The sequence below is a fragment of the Anser cygnoides genome, chromosome Z (genome assembly GCF_040182565.1).
Source record: "Anser cygnoides isolate HZ-2024a breed goose chromosome Z, Taihu_goose_T2T_genome, whole genome shotgun sequence".
NCBI classification, from domain to species: Eukaryota; Metazoa; Chordata; class Aves; order Anseriformes; family Anatidae; genus Anser; species Anser cygnoides.
In genome coordinates, this window is record NC_089912.1 from 16,607,184 (window position 1) to 16,629,723 (window position 22,540).

At 53.1% G+C, this 22,540-nt stretch overlaps 2 protein-coding genes and 1 long non-coding RNA gene across 4 annotated transcripts; all 3 read left to right on the plus strand.

Annotated features, from left to right (window-relative positions):
* The first annotated feature begins 1,252 nt into the window (after positions 1-1,252).
* Positions 1,253-2,570, plus strand: LOC125180616 (uncharacterized). Its single transcript, XR_010827591.1, has 2 exons — positions 1,253-1,588; positions 1,928-2,570. It is a non-coding gene; the product is annotated as an uncharacterized lncRNA (long non-coding RNA).
* A 4,941-nt stretch (positions 2,571-7,511) lies between these two features.
* SPINK4 (serine peptidase inhibitor Kazal type 4) lies at positions 7,512-10,579 on the plus strand. Its single transcript, XM_013187889.3, has 4 exons — positions 7,512-7,861; positions 8,285-8,319; positions 8,580-8,692; positions 10,381-10,579. The coding sequence occupies exons 1-4, from the start codon at positions 7,750-7,752 to the stop codon at positions 10,433-10,435; spliced, it is 315 nt and encodes a 104-aa protein (XP_013043343.2). The 5' UTR covers positions 7,512-7,749; the 3' UTR covers positions 10,436-10,579.
* Positions 10,580-16,697: 6,118 nt separating this feature from the next.
* Positions 16,698-22,115, plus strand: HEMGN (hemogen). Of its 2 annotated transcripts, none has more exons than XM_066988445.1 (4): positions 16,698-16,924; positions 20,260-20,350; positions 20,735-20,994; positions 21,883-22,115. In XM_066988445.1, exons 1-4 carry the CDS (start codon positions 16,912-16,914, stop codon positions 21,987-21,989), a joined length of 471 nt encoding a protein of 156 aa, XP_066844546.1. In that variant the 5' UTR covers positions 16,698-16,911; the 3' UTR covers positions 21,990-22,115. The 2 variants fall into 2 exon arrangements, with proteins under 2 accessions (XP_066844546.1, XP_013043232.1); XM_013187778.2 differs by having other exon boundaries at positions 16,707-16,993.
* Positions 22,116-22,540: the final 425 nt, after the last annotated feature.

Genomic DNA, 22,540 nt, shown 5'->3' on the forward strand with positions numbered 1-22,540 from the left:
AGGCGAAGGCGCTGCGAGGAGAAGTGCACCCACGTTCCTCCCCAGGTGAACGCGACTTCCCAGCGCGCGCAGGCACCACTGCCACTTCCCCCCGGCCCTTGTGGTCTGCTGATTTCGGCTGCCTCCAGTGCTGCTTGGTGGGCCGCCAAGGCGCTGGTCTGTGGAGCCGGGCTCCTGTCCAGCGCGTGCGGAATCTCCTCTGACGCGCACTCCGAGGCTGCTCACAGGTACTCTAATTCAGATTAACGTGCGGTCTGCGGGCTTTGAAGAAGCGTATCGCGTCCTGCCTTTTGACCTCCAGCAACGCTGCTGCCTCCTTGTCTTGTCGATGCTGCTCTTTCTTTGTCCTGCCAAGACAGGCACGCTTTTGTGAGGTCGGTTCCCGCATGTTGCTGTTTCTGTTGGTTTTTGTGGAGGTTTGGACCAGCTGGACCTCACAAGGTCAATGTTTTTTCATCTGATTCATAGAATCACAGAACGGTTGAGGTTGGAAGGGACCTCTGGAGGTGAATTATTGTGGAGTCTGTGCTCATTTTTAAGACCTGCAATGGTTAGTGATCTCCTAGAGCAACCTTGGATCTGTAAAAATCCACCTTGTCATGGGACAAAAGAGCTTTGTTCATCTGGCAGGACAAGGAGTTTGGATCTCAATGCTTCTTTGTCCTTCCCAGGTGGCTTCCGTTGACTATCTGGAAGTGCCTTTGGATCTTTGCCACAGGAAAGCTCAAAGAGAAAGAGTTGTCCTACAGTCAAGGTATACGACCAAATACTTGTGCCTCCTGTTTTCTCTTTACTTACACATTTCTCGGTTCTTTCTGATACCTTCTGTGAGTCAGTCCAGTACTTACTGCTTTGCATTAACCTGATTTTGTGAGCATCGGGATGACAATGCAGCCATCTATGACACTAATGCTATTGCTACTGATGTTCTCGGTCAGCATTCAAGTAACCACGAGCTCATAAGTTGCCTCCTTGAATGAGCAAACCCATCTTTCAAACCCTCAAGACCTCCAAATATCTGTTATGGATCAGTTAGCAAAAGACAACCCCAGGAACATGACTCTGAGCAGAGAAACCATTCATCAAGACTTACAGGTCAGTCCAAAGTTTCCATGTTTCCCTGCTGTCAGCAAATAATGCATGTAAATTTTGTCTTTTACTTTTTTTCAGCTTTGAGCTGGGTACTTGTTGGGAAAGTTTCCGTGATGCAGAGAGAGTGAGGCCTCAACTGCGACTCAAGGTAGAGTCAATTTGATTTCCTTTCAAGCTACTAAATATGTCATGCCTTAAATTTAGCAAGTGATTGTAAAAGAAGATTGTGCAGTGTCTGATACAAACATCATAAAGTTAGGAAGTTTCCAACATACATGTCCACATAGTTCTGTTGTAGCATCCTACCACAGAAAGCAGCTATGTTTTGTGTGAGTGGTATAACAACCTTAATGTTTTTGCCATGAAACCAGTGCTTTTTGCAGAATGGCTTTGGAAGCAGAGCAAAGCTTACAGATGAAAGCAGACTCTGCTGCTGTCAGAGATCATTTACATTCTGCATAGACGCAGGTGTGCAGTCATGTGTGAATCGGTAAATGTAAGTATACACAGTAAAGTACATAATGACACACTTTTTTATTTTTTTATTATGGCACAGAGGTAAGATGTTCTACTGAACTAGAGAACAAGGAAATAGAAATGCATGTCTTAAAGGACAAATGCTTTCGTGCCTGCCGTTAGGCTCTCATACACGCTGCACGTTGTCCCCCCCCACCAAGTCACCGCAGCAGTCTCCACCCTGGCCCAACCTTAATTCTTGTTCGCAGAGATCTGACTTTGCTACATTACCAAATCAGCTTCTAGCTCCCTGGCTTCGCTGTAGTACTGATGTTCTTTTCTGGTGAAGGTAATTTTTAACCTTTTTTTGTCCTTGCAGATAACCGGTATGTAACTACGCTGCTGCGCTGCACACAAGCATGTCTGCCAGTCCACCATGCCTGACGACTTGTAACTCTGATTTTAATCAAACTTGGCAGTTGGAAGAGATCATAAACATCCAACATGCATGCTGAAACAAGCCATTGGGGTGCAACAGCGTGAAGGTTCGCTGATATGTGGCGAGACATTCGTGGTTAGGCATTAAAGTACGAGGAGCAAGAGGGAGATTATAAGCCCCATCACCCCAAAAGAGCAGCAAAGTCCTTGAGGGGCTCAGCAGGATCCAGGACAGGACATGAATATGTGCCAAAGAGGGGTTTGTGCGTGGCACAGCCAGCACGAGGATCCATAGAAGTCTGGTCTGTCACCCCGTGCCCTGCCAGTGTCTGTGTGCTGCCCATGGGGGTACCACACAGTGCCCACATGGACAGGCCCGTGCACCCGCTCTGGCAGTATGGGACCAGGGGGCAACTCCTCGGCCCCTCCGCAGCCGTGGGTCACTGCGGCCTCCAAGGTGTGCGAGATGCCAGGGATGTCAAATCAGTACTGGCTCTGCAGAAAGAAGTCCCACGGGAGGCTAGACAACGGGTTTTGTCTACAGTTTGCAATGGTTACTACTCAAAATAAAGGCTTGAAACTGGTCCAGCTTTGCAGAGTGCAAGACCCACGTCTGATGGCATCTTGCAAACCTATAAGTCTTTTTGCATGTGTCCTCCCTAATTTCTAGTACTGAAAGAGTGGGTGACAAGGTGGACCAGCTCCTGCCACCCGCTTTGCCTCCTGTGGGCTCTGCTGGACACCGAGGGCATGCTGCACTTGTGACAAGTAAGGCATGTGGGCCTGTATGTACTTACCAGTCCCACAGGGCAGATTCCCCCCTTTTCTTTCACTTGTAGCCAGTCCTATGGCAAATGCACTTGTGCATCTTTTCAACTGGGTAGTGTTGAGCCATGTCTGAGGTACTATTTTGTGTGCTTGCCTTGGGGGAGAAGTGAGGATAATCCTCTTCAAGAGGTGCACGGAGGCCTTTTGGAGAATGAGCAGGTGCCTGCAAAGCTTTGGTCGTTGAGGGGTAACAGAGAAAGAACTCACTTCACCTATAGAGAAACTCGTTATCAGCCATAGTCTACCTAAAGTTGAAGTGAAGAGTATCCATCAGTCATTAATCTCTGGCATTTTTAACCTGAATGGTTCCTTTGTCTGGGTTATTTGTAGCATTGCGCACAGCAGTGTGGCTCAGCCCGAGGTCTGGTGCCATACACTTCCCTGTCTAGCAACCAAAAGAAGTTAAACGGAGCTTGCGAAAGCCTGGCTGCAAAGCCAGCTCAGGTTGGGTCACTGCTGCACTTGGCCAGTTCCTCATGAGGCTTATCTTCTGGCTAGCTGCTGTAATACTCCTATAGCATACAAATCAAATTGTGTGTTACGGCAGTGTAAACGTAAATCCATTACAAGGGTGCTTGTCATTATCAGCAGTGCATTTCTTGGTTATGCACTGTGTTGCCTCCTGTGACAGAGAGCAACAGGCGTAGCAGCTGTCCAGAGGTGCCAGGACCTGGCTCTGCTGTTGAACAGCATATTTTCCAGAGCACAGAATATGGGATGCGGGTTGTACAGAAAGGTGTGGTTTGGTGCCAGTGGCTGGCATCATTTTGCCAGGCAGTTTCACAAAGGAGAAACTTTACCTTAGCACCTGGATACTCAAAATCAAGCTGTTTGCAATGCGTCTAGTGCTGCTCTGATCCATAAGTATAGATGTAGATGGATGTAACGTGAGGGTAGAAAGAAACAAAAAAAACAAGTGGGAGTCAAAAGTCAATGGAAGATGTTGCTGTCTCAGCTTAAATAATGTGCTGTGCAAACAGCAAAGTTCACTGCGAATTTTGAGAGGAATAGAAACCAAAAGCCACAGGAATGTGCAGGAAGAAAGAGAATGGGTTTCACCGTTTGTGACAATGCCCTTTTGTCTGATGACGCACGAGGTGGCTCCCTCTAGGTGTTCCTGGGTACATACCCTGAGGATTTGGACACCCATCCCTGACATAGGAGCACAGGGAAATGGGAAAGTCAACACCACCTTTAAGCTGCCAAGGAGCTGCAGGGCAGTTGCAAATCCCCTGAGCAAATCTAGCCTCCTTGGCCAGCCGTTCCTTGTCACAAGGATCTCCCAGGGGACCTGGGAGGGATGGATGTCCTCGGATGTCCTCGGCTCAGGTGTGAGCCACGGGGACTTGTGACCAGCCGTGGTGACTGGTGGGCAGCGAAGACAGGGGAAAAGGTTGTGTGATGGATGCTCCCCGAGCCTGCTGCTTCCCCAGCTCCTGTGCCTCCATGGCCGGGGCTTGGTGGGAAGTTCTGCCTTTCTCCTGCTCCGAGTTTCCTTGGCCCTTGGCCCTCAGATGGTGGGAATGGGAGCGGCTGGGAGCGGTTGTCCCTGTATTCATCTGGTCTTGTGCTCGCAGCCCGTGGTGTCACGGGGAATTTCTGAATCACCGGAGAAATTGCGAGCGTAGCTCGCTGCCTGCCGCGTGGGCGTATTTACCCACAGCAGCCAGGCAGCAGGGAGGCGGCTGAGGCTGTGGGCTGGATCCAGCGGGTCCCATTTCCCGGCCGGTGGCGAGCGGTGTCTCCCCTCTGGGTGCCACAGGGTGACCTCTGCAGGGCAGGTGGAGTTTTGGCTTCCCGGTATGTCCCAAGGAAAAGATCTGGGCACCTGCAAGCCTGCTTTTTTTGTGTGACACAGCGAATCCTTCTTCCTCCTGCTCACGAAGGAGAGGCAGAGCAGAGACGACCATCGTTGCTGTGAGAGCCACCTGGAGGCAGGGAGGGAGCTAAGGGTGGATGTGACTGTGCTACTCTCTGTCTTCTTTCTAATTTCCCTCCTGGCATGACGTCAGGATGTGCTGTGTGCTCTGGTTTGGGTCACACGAGCAAGGCAGCCCTCTATCCCTCGGCTGCTTCGCTGCTGGTGGTCACTGATGCTCGCTGGGGGTAAGCACGAAAAAGCACTGGAGGGGGAGCAGCAGCGCAGGAGTTAAAGCACCGGTGTGAGCGGGGGTCTGCAAGCAGGCGCGAAGGTGACAGATAACAGAGAGGAAGTATCGGGTGCCGGGCAAAGCAGTGATGACATCAAGGCCACACTGCTGATAAGGCTGCCAGGCAGATCTGGAGCAAGAGTGATGTGATGCAACCCGAGGCTGCAGGTCTGCAAACCGCACCGCGGTCCTGTGGGAGGCGATGTGCTGCGTCAGAGCCGGGCACAGCAGAAGGGTTTCCCTGCCAGAACACCCGTGGCAGAGGGGAGGAAGGGCCAGGCCTAAAGGCGTGACTCTCCCGTGTGTAGCTGGATCACTATGGCCGACGCTGCGGCACATGGCCAGCAGGAAGCCTCCCGTCAGTCCCAAGGAAGGACTTCTCCCGCTTTGCTCTGAGGGTGCAGGACTCTCGTCAGGGGCTCCAAGGCTGTGCTTTAAAACAAAGTGGGAAGAGGCAAAGCCAGCCCGCAAGCAGTGGTTTCCCCTTTGTCATGCCTCCATGTGTCATCTTAACTTGCTCTGTGAAGACAGCAGCATTTGAATACCACTGAGGAACAGGTGGAGGAAGATCAGGCCTCATACCAGCCTCCAGCACCACAGGACCTGCTGGCACCAGCACAGGAGCGATGTGAACGCCTCCTGTCACCTTTCCGCGAGGGGACTGAAGTGGAGAAGGCAGCACACACAAGCTGCACAGCCCCAGCCCATTGCTGCTCATGGCACAACCCCAATAGCCAGGCCACGCATTTCTGCGACACTAGGGAGGCTGCCAGAAGCATTATGATCAAAGTTTGGGGCTTTTTTAGGTGGTAAAGGCTGTGAAGGCCCACAACAGCCCTTGCGCTGAGCCGTGCTGAGTGGGAGCAGCTTGCAGGACGCAGCAATGAGTTGTCCTCCTAGCCGAGTGTTGGCTGGGGACCTCTGGGGCCTTGCCATCGAGCCTTGCACACTGTCCCCACCGCTTGGTTAGGGTGGCCATGGCGTTGTAGGCGGCTCACTGAGGACGGAGATCCCCGCCTCCCTGCTGGTCTGGTTGCTCACCCTCCTGGGTTTCCAACACTCAGCCTGAGCCTCTCCGGGCCGCAGCTCGTGCCTGCTGTTTTCGTTGCGTCACCTGGGGTGACCAAGAAGAGATTGGCTCCTCCAGCTTCATAAGTGCCCTTCTTCTGGTGGTAGGCTGCTACCGGATCTCCCCTTTACTAGACTAAACAACCACAACAGGCCCCCCCTGTGCCTCAGGAGCAACTGCTAATGCATTTAAATATTTAATTTAGTTGAGGGATTTCCAAAGTGGAATAATAATAAAAACCAAAGGTTATTGAACTGTATAAACTCCTTGAGGAGAGAATATAAAACATGCACAGCCATCTAAGTGGTGCAGAGACATGTTTCTGCAAGGGGAATCCTAAAGCATTTGTCCTCAGAAACAACCTTGCTCTTTTCCAAAACCCAGTCACAGTCGTGCTGAGGCAGGTACTGCAGAAAGGCAGGAGAACTGCTGGAGAGAGCCCACGACCTGCAGGTCTGTGCTGGGCTGTGCCCTTCTGGTCACAGGGGATGCTCACCACGACATTCCTGCTCGTCTCAGCCGGCCAGGGCCAGCAAGTACTGTGAAAAGCCTCAGGTGAGACCATGGGGGAGAAACGTCCTGAAAATGGTCACGGTTGGCTCCTCAGCAAGTGCACGTGGTGCTGTGCCTGACTGGAGCTCTGCCAGCCTGCTGGTGGCTTCTGTCGGACACCTGCCCTGCACACGCAGCACTTCCTACCCACAGCCAGGGTGAGAGACCCTCTGCCACTTCTGGCCCGGATTTAATCTGGGCATGTCTGTCCTGGAGGAGTTCTAGTCAACAGTAGTCTTCAGCTATGGCCTTTCTGCCCAGTGGTACTCTTTTCCATCCTTCTCCCGTTATCAGTTGACCTCCATTCACCTGAGGAAGGTGATGATGGATGTGGAAAAATCTTCTTAGAAAGAGGCAGTGAGGATGCTCACATGAAAAGACCGATGTCAGGCATGCATTCACGTAGGTGAAGCAGCACGGGTCTTCTGGAGTGCTGGTCCTTGCTGAAATGTCCCTCAGTGGAAAGTCCTGAAAAGTCTTTGTTCAGGCCATGGCACAGCCAACCAAATCGGCACGAATTTTCCAGCTTTTTGTACATGAAGTCTCCTAATCTAAATGGAGCTCCCTGTTGTGTATGAATCACAGAATCGTAGAATATCTTGAGTTGGAAGGGACCCACAAAGATCATTGAGTCCAGCTCCTGGCTGCACACAGGACCACCCAAAAATCAAACCATGTGTCTGAAGGCATTGTCCAAATGCCTCTTGAAATCCGGCAGGCTCAGTGCCGTGACCACATCCCTGGGGAGCCTGTCCCAGTGCCCTACCACCCTCTGGGTGCAGAACCTTTCCCTAACCCCCAGCCTGACCCTCCCCTGCCCCAGCTCCATGCCGATCCCTCGGGTCTTGTTGCTGTTCATCAGAGAATGAAGAATGGCAGCTGCAAAGCCAGAGGGCTGATCTGGGGGAAACATGCCCAGAGGAAGGCTGGCTGGGTGGGAGAGAAGAGCAGCATCGCCCAGCCCAGACTACAGTGCAACGGGATTTAATAACAGCCTCCACCAGTGCCAGCACCTGGAGCTGGCACGCTGCAGTTTATCAGCTGTGTGAGAGCACCCAGGTCTCCCTGACTGCACAGTTGGCCCGTTCCCAGCGCAGATCAAGTGCTGCTCAAAATGCTGCTTTTCCCAGTGCTGCCGAGATAAGCTAGCACCCTCCCCTATAAATGCCACTACGAGCGCAGCGAGGTGCACAAGCGTGTGCATCTGATCCGGCCATGCCCGCCAGGGAGCTGCTGGTGCTGGCGGTGGTGCTGGTGGCTCTTATCACCACCGGTGGTAAGTCCTCTCTGCTGCCGGTGGACAGATCCTCAATGGCAGGTTGGGACCCATGGAGAGACCAAAAATGGGAAGGGAGGGCAGAAAAAAATGCAAACAAACAGAAACTCTGTTTTGGAGAGGAGGTGAGGGGACAAGGCAACACAAGGCAGCATGGTGGGGTGGGAGAAGAAGGACCAGAGCAAATGCTTTGCACCTGGTGCAGGGTGCTCCTGCAATGTGTTCGGTGCTTGGTGGAGCTCCTGGTCCAGAGTCTGGGAGGGAGAGCTATGGGAGAGGGGCTCGGTGATGGGAACAGGCATTCCCTTCTTTGTACTTCTGTCAATGCTTCGTGCTCCTGCCACCGGTTCTCGCTGGAAAGGCTGGTCACAAGAGTTGCTTAATGCCCCTGTGCCAACCTCTCACTTCTCTGCTCTGTTTCAGGGGCAGAGCTGGATGAAAGGAATGACCTGAGAAGGGTAAGAGATTTCCATATGCTCTGGTTCATGGCTTCAGATCAGATCTGGCTGCCTCCGTGCCTGGCATGCCTGGGAGAAAGGCTGTTCCCTGAAACTGCACCCAGCCTCTGTGTGCAGGCCCTTGCCCTGTGCGGGGCAGAGGGATCCTCCGAGCCTCTGTGCCACCAGCTCCAGCCACACTTGCTGCTGCCCAGATGCTGTGGGAGGAAGAGGTGGGAGCTGTTGGTTCTGAAATGTTTGCTGTGGTTTCTCCCTTCCAGCCGGTGTGTGGAGAGATGGTTGAGCTGCAGGCCTGCCCCCTGGTGAACTTGCCTGTCTGTGGGACCGATGGGAACACCTACGCCAATGAGTGCTTGCTCTGTGTGCAGAAAATGTAAGCTCATGCCCCGGGCAGAGGCCTCCAGGGGTCTAATTTTAGCTGTCTGAAAGCGGGCACTTGTCAAACACCGTGGGAAAACCACAGCACATGGGAAGCACGCAAAGTCCTGCCAGCAAAGTGGATTTTTTTTTTTTTTTTTTTTGCATCAGCTGAGCCTGGCTTTGCAGCCTTGAGCTTCACCTCTCCATGCTGGCAGTGCCCGAGGACAGGCGCAGGAATGCCCCTAGCCCTTGCAGGTGCTGGCCCCTTCCTTGGCACCACATTTAGGGACCACACAGCTGCAGACTGAGTGATTTTACACATTACAGTGGCAATGGACTGATCCCACAAAAGAGCTCAATATTTATGCACTGGATCAGCTTGCTAAATCAGATTAGCCAGCAGCTGCGTGGTCAGCAGGTCCAAAAGGTGGGGTCAGGATCTACAGCCAAGAGACACTCCAACATGGGTGTCTGCAAGCTGACTGCAAATTAGGTGCCTCATAGAGGATGAGACAAGGTCCCCTTACTGTGCTGTCTGTGGCTGGAGAATCACAGAATCACAGAGTGGTTTGGGTTGAAAGGGACCTTAAGGACCATCCAGTTCCAGCCCCCTGCCCTGAGCAGGGACACCTCCCACCAGACCAGGTTGCTCAAGGCCCCATCCAGCCTGGCCTTGGACACCTCCAGGGATGGGGCATCCACAGCTCCTCTGGGCAGCCTGTGCCAGGGCCTCACCACCCTCTGTGTTAAGAATTAGAATTTCTTCCTAATGCCTAATCAAAATCTCCCCTCTTTTAGTTTAAAACTGTTACCCTTTGTCCTATCACCACACCCTCTGACACGGAGTCCCTCCCCTGCTTTGCTGTAGGCCCCCTTTAGGTACTGGAAGGCCGCTGTGAGGTTTCCCTGGAGCCTTCAGGCTGCACAACCCCAGCTCCCTCAGCCTGTCTTCACAGGAAAGGTGCTCCAGGCCTCCTCTGGACCCTCCTGAAAAGGCCCAGGGCTTTCTTGTGCTGGAGAAGGGAGATGTGGACCCAGCTGTGCACACAGGTAGACCAGGCAGCTGGTCTGCACAGGCAGATAGCACCACTGCCTGCTCCAAGGGGACCTCTGAGTGCAGACAGCCAGCTATGTGCCTCATGGCTTTTGGCAGTTTCAAGCCAAAGGGACCACCACAAATGTGGGCAACAGGGACCTCTTCAGGTTCAGTAAGGAGAAGCAGAAGGGTTGCTTTGAGGCAAGATCACCCACGTTGGAAAGTGACAGGCTGAACAGGGGGATCCTGCCGGAAGGAGCAGGGGTGAAGATCAGGTGTGATGCAGGCCAGCAGTGTGCTTGTCCTGCAATTAACACGAGCTGTGTGGTGGCTTGCCAGAGGAGAGGGGCAACCAGGGAGAGACGTTGGAAACGGGGAGAGTGGGAGACGTCAAGTGGGAGACGGGGGAAAGCCCTGCCCCAGGAGGGTGGTGCACCAGGGAGGTGCAGGGTCATCGACAGTGGGACCTCCACAGACACAGACAGGGAGGGGACATCTACTGGCCAGGATGGCTTGCAGACATCTCACCTTTTTTTAAGACATGAAAATGAGCAAACCAATTTCAGAGTAAATGGTCAGATCTAGACAGGCTAGGTGGGAGACCAAGTGTGACTCAAGGGAGTATTTTTTCAAGCTCTTTACTCTCTTTTCCTACATTATTCTAGGAAAACCAGGCAAGACATCCGGATTATGAATGATGGGGAGTGCAGAGATGTCTGAGCTTTCTGGTGGCTTTCCTGAGCCTGGAAACAGGTGATTAATTGATCCTGTGTGCTCTGTGCAGATTGAACATTTCAGTCAGTGATGGCGAATAATAAAATTACATGCATAATCTTATTTCAATAGCATTATTTTATGCTGAGGGAAAACAACACAAGCCAGTTCCCACAAAGGGCTACTAAAAGCGTATAGTCAAAACATTCATTTCAAATCTGCATTGCATACAGGGCTCTGCACTGTGTGTATTATTTCCCCCACGTTGCTGTGAGAAAAGACATGTGGGAGTAGCGAGAAGCACACATAGCTTTGAGATCCTGGTGAAGGCGCTGCTGAAAAAATAGTTTTTCTGTAGGAGGCAATTTATCAAAGGGAAGTTAAAGTTTCTCCAGTGTGGGAGCTGACAGCCTTCTCTCCAGCTCCCTAATAAACACCTTCACTTCCAGAGCTGATGCGAACTGAAAACAGCAACATTTGCACTTGTCATATTAGATGTTATTTAGCTTTTCACCTGAGACTGCTCCACAACAGGAGTCAGCCCAGATAACCCACAGGAGCACTGAATGAGCTGACTGGGGACCCTGAATTCCAGGGACCCTGGATCTCCGAGGGGTCGCCTCCAAACTGAACTGATCCCCCAGCCTGCTTTTGGGGAATGGCACATCCCAACCAGCTGCCAAGTTTTGGCTCTAGGTTGCTCCTCATGTCAGGGCCATTTTTGGCACTGCGGTGCGGTATAATCCAATGCAGGTAATAGTTGTTGTTATGAGCCATCCAAGGGGCTTACTCTGCTCTTTCATCTCCAGCTTTTACTAGCTATGACATGACTCACCTTTCAATAAATACCTGTCACCGGGTTGTACAGCTTGATTATGCAAGGGATTCCCTTGGCTCATGGTGGCAGAGGTCAGAGGACGCTGGCTAATCCAAGGCTTTCCTCCTGAATTCAGTTCAGTTCTGCTCCAGATGTTGTGTCCCTGGAGAATGACTTAGTGAGATTTTTAACCTAACTTCACAAAGCATTGGGTCATTTTGAAAAGTGCTTCACTGTGAACTGAAACCTTCCAGTGCCAGGTCTGTACTCACCCACAAGGGATCAGGCTGCTCTGACTTGCTGCTGTACTCACGTGGCTCTTTTGTAGGCATCTGGGGAAGGGTCCAGGGTACACCATAAGGTCATAGAATCATTGAATCATTAAGGTTGGAAAAGACCTCCAAGATCATCTGGTCCAACCATCCCCCTACCACCAATGTCACCCACTAAACCATGTCCCTAAGCACCACGTCCAGCCTTTCCTTAAACACCCCTAGGTTTTCAAGGTGTGCTGATGCGCACCAACCCCTAGGGGTTTAAGGAAAGTGAGCTCCCTAAGTGTCAAGTGAGCTCCCTAAACTCAGTGACCACCCTGTGAGTCTGGAACCTGTGCCACTGTCACGGCCACTGTGCTTGGCCAGCCGGTCATGTCCATCCCCACATCCAGACACACTTCTTGTTCTGCTGTTTCCTGTAACCTCCATATGGGACACTGCAGCTCTGCAATGCAAGACAAAGCCGGTGGTGACAGATTTAACATGAAGCAGCCGTACGTGGTCAGACTGGAGATCTTTCTGACCTGTTGTCCCCAGCACTGGGACCATGAGCAGAGAGCAAGAGCAAATACCTGAAGGAAGATGTGTTAGAGGGGTAATTAGTTATGGAGAGAGCCCTGGGATTTCAACTGTTTTCTGTTCTGGAGGCAGCTGCTATCACTAGAAGTTCTTCTCTGCCCTGGTCTTGTTGCTGTCTGAAGCCCTATCAGCTATCGGCGACTATCACAAGGTCAGCACAGAGGTCTGCTGATATCTGCACGCTTGGAACAGCAGCTCTCCCTGCACTGAAGTGTCTCCTCCCACCTGCCTTCAGCGCTCTGGGTGCGGGTTTGGGGAGAGGCGGCTTGCTGTTGTCCCCCATGACTCAAAGACTGCCTCTTCACAGACGCTGCCCCTAGCCTGGCTAGGTGCTGATAGCTGTCCAGAACTTTGAACATCCCTCTTGCCCTTGTCTAGGTGCTTTCCACTTCTGCGGGTGTGGGGACCAGAGCTGCACACAGGTTGTCTGTGTGTATTGCTGTCACTGCACCACTCGCTCCTTTGTCCCCCCTGGGACTCTCCTAACAGCTGGAAGCACATTTGCCCCTTCCAGTCCTCAGCTGGGGAGGGAGAGGTCAAGGGATGATCTTCTGCTTTGCCAGAGAGCCTCAGGTGGTGTCCCCTGCACCTCGGGGAAGGGTTTGGTGGGGTTTGGGACAGTGAGTGCTGATGAAAACACAACTCCATTACCGCTCTGCTCTCCCCTGCGCCCTGGTGCAGTCCCCATTGGCAGGACACACCAGGGCAGCTCTGCCTGCTGGGGGTCCCCTGGGGCCGTGGGGAGGTGCTGGTGTGGGGTCACCAGCCCCACATGGGACAGGGGAACGCGTCTGGAGCCGCATGGAGCGAGGGCAGCCCGCCAGCATGGTGCTGCGCATCCCCTGGGAGCCCGGTCTGTTTATTTACACAGGACGGGAAAAATCAACACGGACGGTTTGGGGGCTCTTCTGAAGAGGGAAGCCGCACGCCTGCAGCACAGTGTGGCGTGTTTATCCAGAAACTGCAGAGCTCTAGTGCATGCTCGCGGGCCAGACCTACAAGGTCAAAGCGTGGGCAGCCTCAGGACAGGGTCGGTGCTGGCTCACTGCATGGTGGATTCAGCAGCACGCGTCCTCCCCGGGGACCGGCGGGTTTGGCTGTTTATTTCACACAGTGAAAGAGCAAGGCGAAGTGAGGGGTGTAATTTAAAACCACCACAGGCTGCAGGGGATGGCTGGGTCCAGCCTGGTGCAGAGAGCCTGGCTCGAAAACCTGGCAGATCCATGTCTGGCATGGTCAGGAGAGACGGGAGGAGCTGGTGGCAGCAGGGCTGTGTGCTGGTCTGTGGCAGGGCAGGTGTGTTACCCTGGCCACAAAGGTCTTGCTTCTGCTGGAGTATGCGAATTCATGTTTATTTTTGCATAGTTTTGTGTGTTGGATTTATTCATCTGTCTCACATCTTTTCATGCATCAGTCACAGCAGGTGGAGGAGGGTATCCTCTGCTCCCACAGGCACCAGAGCTCAGCCTACAGAGCAGCTGGTGGCCCCGCTCCTGGGGAAGTGCCTTGCAACCAGGAGGATCGCCCCGCAGCCTGCCTCCAGTCGTGTCACCGTCATGCAGAACAAAACTGGAAGATGTGCCCTGGCACCCCGCATGACAGCCACATAGCTCCCCATGCTGATCCCCAGGATAACTTCAGGGCTGTGCCGGTCACTATAGGAGGGACAGGCATGTCTCTGGATGCTGCCTTGCTGTAGCAATGCCAGGCAGAGGGAAAACAAGGATGAAGTCAGAAAGCACTCTGGTGGAGGTTCCCCAGGTCTCCATCGAGGAAACTGGGTGCATCGGTGAAGGTGGATCAGGGCCAGCAGGACCGAAATGTGAAAGGGGCAGGGAAGGCAGCACCAGGCACACTGTGAAGTGTCCAGCTGCAGTGGTTCATGCAGCTGGGACTGGCCAGAAGGTTTAGGCTGCCTGCACCAGCTCACCTGCAGACAAAGAACACAGCTTGGGCCACATCTTCTGCAGAGCCCAGCTGCTCTGCTAGTGCTGGGGGAGACAGGAAGGCAATGAAGGGTCTGAAATGAGACTGGTGCCCCGGGGATCGTGAGGAAGCCTCTGCCATGCTGCCCTCCACTTTGGAGAGGAGAAAACTCGAAAATAGATGGTGCAGTCTGTGGTTTCCCCACTGTTATCCACCACCAAAGCCTTCCCAGGGGATCGTACAATCACTTCCCTGGGATTTGGAGTAATTCACACACAAGAGCCAAACCTTCACAGGAATTTAGGTCCTAAGAGATGCAAGTGCAGGCTCAGTAAGATCTTAGAGCCCATCTATCCTGTAAAGTACCTCTAAAGACTCCGAGGGCACAGCAGCTCTTTCATTTATGAACGATATTTACAAATTTATTGTTTTCTACCCAGCTGGAAAGTGGCTGGAATGGAGTAAACATTCACAGCACCATCTCTGCTGTGCCCTGTGGCACTGTTTTGCTGAGTCAAGAGTGATTTATCAGACCTCAGCAGGCTCTGGAGTGACTGAGTGCTTCTCCCCAACAGGAGATGTGAGGGGTGAAAAGCCGGGTTTAGCCACAGCCCGAGCAGGTGGAGCTGCTCAGCCGTGGTGTCAAAGCTCATAGGCTCCTTGTGCAAGCTCTTCACCACCATGCCCATCACCGTGTGGGCCGCAACGCTTTGGTGCTCGCTGGGCAGCTTGTGCTGGTGGATCTGCCACCAGCCTATGGAGCCCTGGAACACCCGGAGGCGTCCCCCCTCTCTTCCACATTTCACGTCACCTGCAAGCAGCCTGGGGATCCCAGAATATTTCCATCTCTTTTTGTGAGCACTTCCAGATGGGATGTTCCCCTGTGACCAGGCCTACATTTTCCATCTCCCAAGCACGGCCTTCACACGGGGGAGCATCCCACAAGAAAGGGGTTTCAGGATGTGTGCGTGAGGCAGGGTGTCCCCAGGGCCACGCAGCATCACGGAGAGCTCAGCACGCACACCCTCACCAAGCAGCGAGCACACCTTGCCTCCACTTGTGACCGAGACCCAGGAAACTCCCCACAAGCGACTTGGAAGCCCTACATCTCTGTATGCCACTCACGTTCCTCACCCGCCCTCCCGTATCACAGCCTCCCCATATCTGCCTGGCTGCCACCACCCTGCTGGTTCTTTTAGGCCTTTTAAACCCGCCCCGCCTCTCGTGAGGTACCACGTAATCTGCAGTGGACACCGGGGAGGAGCCCTAGGGAGAAGCGGTAACCAGGGGGATAAGCAGAAAGGCAGCGGAGATGACCAGGGCCCACCAGGTTACATCTCAGGAAACCCACACGCATCAAGTTTGGAACTTGCTCTGGAGCTTTTAGGGACCGAGGGAGAGACACAGCAAGAGCAAAGGCTGCCCGTGGGCTGGAGGTGGGCCAGATCTGCCCATCCCTGCAAGCTGCTCCAGAGCAAGTCTTGGGACTGCACACGGAGGTAGGATGACCCATGTTGTGAAAGGCAGGAAGTTCCCAGAGGACCTGGTGGTAGCTGCATCATAGGGTTCTTCTACCACCCCTGGAGCCACTTTGAATTCACGGGACGGGTTATGGGCACCAGCACCACTCCAGAGCATGAGCTGATGAGTTGGAGAAAAGCACTGGCAAAACCTCTATCCCAAATACTCTGGTATTGAGAGTTTAGAAACCGTGGTCAAAGCGGCGAAGTGCCCCTGGTCCAGCAGAAGTGCTATGCACAAGGATAACCTTAAGCTCCTCTGAGCTATCCCAGTGTGATAAATGCTGGAAGCCATTTGCAGAGGAGGCCAGGATTCCCACCTCGCCTTAGTGCAGGGAACCAGGGCACACCGACCTGGGATCCCAGCCACACAGACCATGCTGACCAGTCCATCCTGCCCGTCAGGGAGCAGGGTGTCAGGACTGAAGCCAAAACAACAATCAGAAACTTCCCCTTGGCAGCTACACGTGCCCTGATGATGGTCCTACAGAGCCTGAGTGGGCCTTCAGTCTGTGCAGGTGTGGGGCTGCAGTGGGAATGGGGGAGATAGCAGCAACCACCAAAGGAGAGCCTCCTGTGGGAGCAAGAGCCTGGCTGAGTCTTCCCAGTGGCTTTACTGGGGCTGCCCACTGCCATCCTGCTTCACAAGGGATATGCTTTGATCGTAGGTGGTCCACTGGGTACGGGACCAGAGAGTCATCAGGAGCTCCTCAACTCATTCAGCCACTTGGCTAGGGTCTCTCTGTGGACTCCTTATTTTGTCTGAGTTTTCCAGGAAGGTGTTGCAGCCCTTGAACAGGTCACCTGAATTTGGCAGTCTGCATCCTTACAGGTTTCCAAACTGTACAGTGCCACGGCCTCATGCTCCACCCTTGCTGCAGGAGGTGGAGGTCCCTTCCCACCAGCGACACTCGGACCCCCTGCGAACAACTTTCTAACAGCTCACATCCCGGTTCGGATCTCACAAGAGGTCCTCAAAGGCTAATAACAATTCCCTGCATCTCACTCTGTAAACGAGCGGCGAGGCCATGCTGCATCCTGCCCTGCCAGGCAGCTTCTCCCCGCTCTGAAGGAAGGCATCTGAGTCACAGCTTGGCAGCAGCAAGCGCGAGCTTCCTATCTGAAGCGGAACTGCTGTTTAGACTAGAGTGTTTTGCAGTCACACAGTAGGTCCTGGGCAGACGCTCACACACCTTTGCACTGTGATAAGGGGAATATTATTACTCTACTAGTGGCCTGTCCAGATAAGCTGTTTGGGGCGGGCAGTCTGCATTTTTTTTCCAAGCTCTCATTCTGCTGCACCAGTAACTCCAGATTCCGTTCCCAAGGAAATAAGCCGCTTTTTATTTAAAACTGCAAGGATCGATGGAGAGTTTAGGTAAAGACCGTGCTTATTCAGACCCTTCCCTGCCACCCTCTACAGCTTGTGAGGAGCATGCTGTGCCAGGTAATGCTGACACTACTAACTTTTTTTTGGAGGGAGGAGGGAATGATCTTTGTCACTAGCGGTTTCTAAAAAATAAGTTAATAATTACCAGTGTATGGTTGGGGGATGGAGGATGCGCATTTAACTGCAAGTGTGTGTGGCTTTTTCTGTGTTGTGTTTCAGGTCACAAAGACAGAAGCACCTATAAAGGCTTTCCAACTCAGAAAAAGTTGCTGAGGCAGTGCCAATATACTGTCTGCTTGCAGACTAACAGTACTCTCTCACTGTTCTTCTAACTTGATGGATTTTTCTTCAGTTCATCTCTGTATCTTTACATCCTCTGCTAAATAATTTTTCATTGGGATGCAGGTGTTTTACTGTGATTTTTTTCCTGCCTGGGGCTTGCGGGTGGCACACAGCTTTGGAGCAGCTCTGGGAGTGCTCTGTGGGACCAGCTGGAAATGAATAAGGGGTGTTCTCTGACTGTGCAGAGCAATTTGCTTTGGGTGGATTGGGAAGGAGACCGATTGCATGCAGCTAGAAGTTCTTTTATGGCTCACAAGATACTTTGAAAGAAAGTTACATTGGCTGCTGCAAAGGGATGTGCAAGGGATCGTGTACTTGAGTAGTTAAACCCGAGCACAGTGCAGATCTTGCTACTGCTGCTTGTAACCTCGTCTTCCTGCCTTTTCCCCTGTGGACGGCAAAATCTTCTGCTGGCTGTGATGTCTGTGATGCTGCTTCATGTCGGGGGATAGCCTCCCAGCTGGAGAATGCCTGCACATTCCCCTGCACAGCTGTATGCTGTGCAGTCCAAGTGCAGTGCTCTCCATCTCAGAGGCTCTGGTCATGCTGATACCTTTGCCATCACTGAAAAACTCTGACACTGTGTGTGTGTGTGTGGTGGCTTTCACATCTATACTGCACCCTGTTGCTTCCCTTCCCTGCAGTCCAGATCGGCTGGGAGAGGGTCTGCCTCCTCTTCTTGTCTCTGCTGTGCTCAAAGCAACAGGGGCTCCTGGAACAAGAAAGTAGCAATTAAAAGAACAGAAAAGCTAAGAGACAACAACAGAAAGTAGGATTAATTTTGTTTTGGTGGTTGTGATGGTGGCTGCTGTCATTGTTAGACAGCATGTGGAGTACCGTGCCCAGATTTGGGCAGTTCAGCAGAAAAAAAGACAAAGGCATGCTGGTATGAGTCCAGTGCACAGCCACCAAAGCTGCTAAGGGCTGGGACAGCTGGCAAGCAAGGACAGGCAGAGGGAGCTGGACTTGTTTACACAAGGGAAGAAGCAGCTGAGAGGGAGACGCTGGAGGGAGATGTTGCAGTCTCTATCTAGTAGGTGTCACAGAGAAGAGAGACGGACTCTTCAAAAGGTGCACATGGAAAGGACAGGAGGCACCAGGTCCATGTTGCAAACGTGGCTGGATAGAAAGGAGAAGATTTCACAGTAAGAACAGTGCAGAGAGCAGAAAGGTGGCCTGTGAGATCTTCCCAACATCTCTGGACAAGGTTCTGAATAACCTGATGTAGCTTTAAAATTGGCCCTGCTTTGAATATGTCACTGGGACAGAGAGCCTCAGGGAATCCAGAGATTCTTTCCAAGCTAAATTTCTCCACAATTGTCATTAATTATCAGGAGTGTCTTGTGTACAGACTTACTTTGAGCAGAGGTTGGCTTTTAGGTTTTTTGTTTGTTTGTTTGTTTGTTTTGGTTGGTTGGTTGGTGTTTCAGTTGATTGTGTGTGTGTTTATTCTGTCCTGGACTGTGACTTTTCTCTTTGCAAGAGCTGTAGTCCCATTTCAGCCTTGGAAGTCCTTCTCACCTTGCCAGTTGTCTCAGCTAGACAAAAGAATGACAAAATGACAATTCTACACTCATTTGACCTAGTATGTTAATGTGAGCTGAGTCTGCTCCATGTAAGAAGCTGGATCTGATTGCATTTGCAAGGAGCAGGACATCGTTTGGTTGCTTTTTCATTGTGTGGAATTTGTTGAAACTATGAAAAACAGTGCTTTTGTGATCTCCTCAGTGTAAGTGTGGGAAGACTCTCCTCTCCCTCCAGGCTCCAAGGAAGTGGTACTCCTACTGGTATTTCTACTGCTTCTTTTCCTCAAGGGAATGGTCTCTTGTTATTTGACTTCAGCCAGATCTTAATAAAGACTCCACAAGCCGGAGTCCAAGCTAGAAAATTCAGGGCTGACCAGATCAGAAACCATAAAACCTACTGCTAGGTGATCAGGGGTGTTGTCTGTTAGGATCAGGGCACGGAGGGAAGCTCAGTGAAGCTGGGGGATTCATTTGCCAAGGTGTAGGCGGCTGAGATATTGCTGTCTTGGGAAGCTATTTGGAGCCCTTCTAAGCTGGTGAGATGAGCACTGAGCCCACTGTCCTCAGCCTCAGAAGGCATTGCACAGAGCTCAGGGGCCTGCGGCCCTGGGGGTGCCCCTTTTTCCTGGTGGCTGTGGGTAACCTGCGTGACTTGCCTAAGTGGAAGTGCCCACATCGGAGCCTTCCTCACATGAAGCTTCTGTCTTCAGCCTTGCCATGGTCTTCCTCACAGCTGCAGAGCAGCTGGGGTCTATTTATGTGGTCTTTGGGACCCAACTCCTCACCACCAGCAGCACATGTTAGTGCTTTCCTGGTCTCCATTTGTGTCACCAGCCCCTACAAGGTCTCATCCTAAAAGCACGTGAATATCTGTGTATGGGAAAGGCCATGCCCTTTGGCTCACCAGCAAAGGACAGGGAAATGCACGCAGTTTTCTCAGTCCCTCAACATGGGACCGGTTGACTAGGCATAGGAACGGTGGCATTCTTGATCTGACTGATGTCTTTTGGTCCATCTGGATGAGCAGCACTAGCCAATTCCAGCTATCTGAGGAAAAGTGTGTCAGTGGAGCAAACCCAAAGAAATATCTTGCAGACGGTATTGGCATGTGCCTGAGTGATCTTGTGGTGTCCTCACAGCACAAGAAACCTGTCCTATGCTTTCATCTGGCCCCACGATGAGTCAATTGGGCCAGAGTCACCCACAGTGGAAAACTGCAGCTCGAAATTTAGAGCTGCTTACAGCACAGGAGCCTGGGAGCGCTGGGTGACATGCCACCAGACCTTGCTGCTGAGCTTGATCTGGAAGCACAGCGCCCCACGTTGTTTTGTATCGAGACCTGCTTTCTGACAAAAAGAGCCAGGTCACTTGCATCCTTGCTCTGTCACCAGGCAGGGAGGGATCGCCTCGCCCCTTGGCCAGGATGTCATGCTAGCACTCGATTTGTCTTTGTAGGTGTCACCACCCGCCGCTTGAGAGACCGGGAGATGCTCCGGAAAAGAAAGGCAGAAGCCCAGGAGAAGGATTCAATTCAGTGGGCTATAGGGTAAAACTTGCTTATGCTGTCAGGCGTTTTTCTGAGCCCGGGCACAGTCTTCACACGAGGACAGAGCCTAGCAGGGCCCCCTGTGTCCTCTGTGAGGAGAGCTCCTGGCTGGCACAGGTGTCCCACGGCCAGGACCAGCTAAAGGTCCAGGCTGGCACAAGGGGGACGAGAGAGTTGGAGGTGGTCACGCAGGCGGTGGGTTTGATGGCAAGCAATCCTCAGCCACGGCACAGGGCCGGGTGAAAACCGGTGTCCAAACTCCCACAGCCTGGTCCAGCCACACACAGCCCCCATGTAGAGCATCCCAGTCTCCGCTGGGGTGAACTGGTGGGATAGTCCCCCTGTGTGTGCCCAACGCTTTGTCTGTGTCAAATCCCCCAACAGGGAGCAGGAGAGGAGCAAGCAGCAGAGAAGACGACGAGGAGCCAGGCGAGGACGGGGCCGAAAAACCGTGGTGAAGCCCACACCGAAGCCAGAACCAGAGCTGGACCCTGAGCCCCCGGCGCAGAAGGAGGCTGAGCTGGTGCCCCCCGTGCCAGCGCACCAAGCCCAGCCACCCATGATGGCCATGCAGGAGATGCTCGGTGGGGTGCAGATGGGAGCACTGGAGGGAGAGATGGCATCTGGGAGCCAGGGCCCTCTGGGTGAGCTGCCGGAGAGCTCTTCCGTCCCTACGGGGGTGTGCAGGCACATGGGTTGGGGCTGTGAGGGCAAATACCACTCCCTGAGTCATGGGGAGGGACAAAAAGCCCTCTGCTGTCAGCAGAGTGATTGGCATGGTGTCTGTGGTTGCTGGTCCTAAACAGCTCGTGTCCTAAGGACATCTCTGTGGGCTTTTTTGCATGGGGAAGGAGTGTTTGTGTCCTGACGCACCTCCCTGGGACAACAGGTCAGGCAAAGAGACTTTGCAACAGCAACACTGTTGGTTCACAGGGGAGTGTCTGACCCCAGCCCTCTGCTGCCTGAAACAAAAGCAGCCAGGGGGTCAGACGTGGCCAACATGACAGTGGGTCACCGTGCTCCCCAGCTCTCTGCCAAGAGCCAGGCCAGGGCAGACGTGCTGTGAAAAGAAGAGGCAATCTCCTGAGACCAGAGCAAGTCGGGGAGTGCCAGACATCTCCTGGCCACAGTCCACCAGCCCTGGGGCTGGAGTGGGGTACTGGGGAGAGGAAGGGGGGCAGCCGGAGCCAGGGGTGTACACGTGCTGCCTCCCAGCCAGGAGCAGCTGCAGCCTGTGTTTCAGGGGGGTGAGCACCCTCCAGCCCCCGACGACTGCATTTCCAGCAGTGTCAGTGCAGGAGGGAAGGGGACACCCTGCTGCCGGGCCTGTAGTGCTCTTGTGCCACGGGGCACAACCGTTCTGGCAAGCATCAGGCCTGCGCTTGTTTCCCCTCTGCCATCAGCCCCACTAAAGCCCCTCCAGCTCCCCGCTCCACCTCCCCTGGGACCTCAGCGTCCCTTGGTGGCCAGGCAGGCCACCAGCAGCCCTGGCGAGGCTACGTGCAATGACCTGTCTCTGAAATGCCTTGCAGGTGAAGAGGAAGTGCTGAAACTAGCGGAAGAAATACCAGAAGAACTGAATACTCCCCTGGAAAACGACACAGAGGGTAGCGAATACTTCCCGTCAGTCCTATTCTAAGTTTCTCTCTCGAGTTTTACATTTTCATTTACAATTCTATGTCTGAGAGAAACTCCGATGAGTGTTGTAGAGAGATGTAGACCCCCTCCTTCCTGGTGAATAATAAAGCCCAGAGTCTCCTGGCCAGTGTGCTTCCTGTGCTGCTTTTTGTCTGCGTGCAGGGCAGTGCTCCCTGCCCCTCAGCCTGCAGGGCACTGGCCCCATGGGCGCCTGTCCTCCTTTCTGGAAGGTGCCTCCAACCCACCCCGGGGAAATGCCAGCCCCACGGCAAAGCTGAGCCCCCCCGTGACTTCCAGCGGGCCGGAGTGCTGTGGCTTAGGCCTTCTTTTTCCACTTGCAACAAACCCGGCGGACCCTTGTGCTGTTATCTTTGGCCCAAAGGCCTTTCTCACTGTCTGCTTTCCTCCCTGATAAACAGCTTGCTTTCCTAAGGTCTGAGGAGAGCGTTGGTTTTGTCCTGCAAGCAAATTAACTCTGACCTTGCTGAGCTGTGCTAGCCAAAGGAAGGCTGTCTGAGAGCAGATCCCTGTAGCAGGACGAGGATCAGCTGA

Coding starts and splice junctions, on each gene's coding strand:
- SPINK4 (XM_013187889.3), top strand. CDS start 7,750: ATGCCACTACGAGCGCAGCGAGGTGCACAAGCGTGTGCATCTGATCCG. Junction 7,862..8,284: donor GGCTCTTATCACCACCGGTG/GTAAGTCCTCTC, acceptor GCTCTGTTTCAG/GGGCAGAGCTGGATGAAAGG. Junction 8,693..10,380: donor TTGCTCTGTGTGCAGAAAAT/GTAAGCTCATGC, acceptor ACATTATTCTAG/GAAAACCAGGCAAGACATCC.
- HEMGN (XM_013187778.2), top strand. CDS start 16,912: ATGGAGAGTTTAGGTAAAGACCGTGCTTATTCAGACCCTTCCCTGCCA. Junction 16,994..20,259: donor TGAGGAGCATGCTGTGCCAG/GTAATGCTGACA, acceptor TTGTCTTTGTAG/GTGTCACCACCCGCCGCTTG. Junction 20,995..21,882: donor TGGGAGCCAGGGCCCTCTGG/GTGAGCTGCCGG, acceptor AATGCCTTGCAG/GTGAAGAGGAAGTGCTGAAA.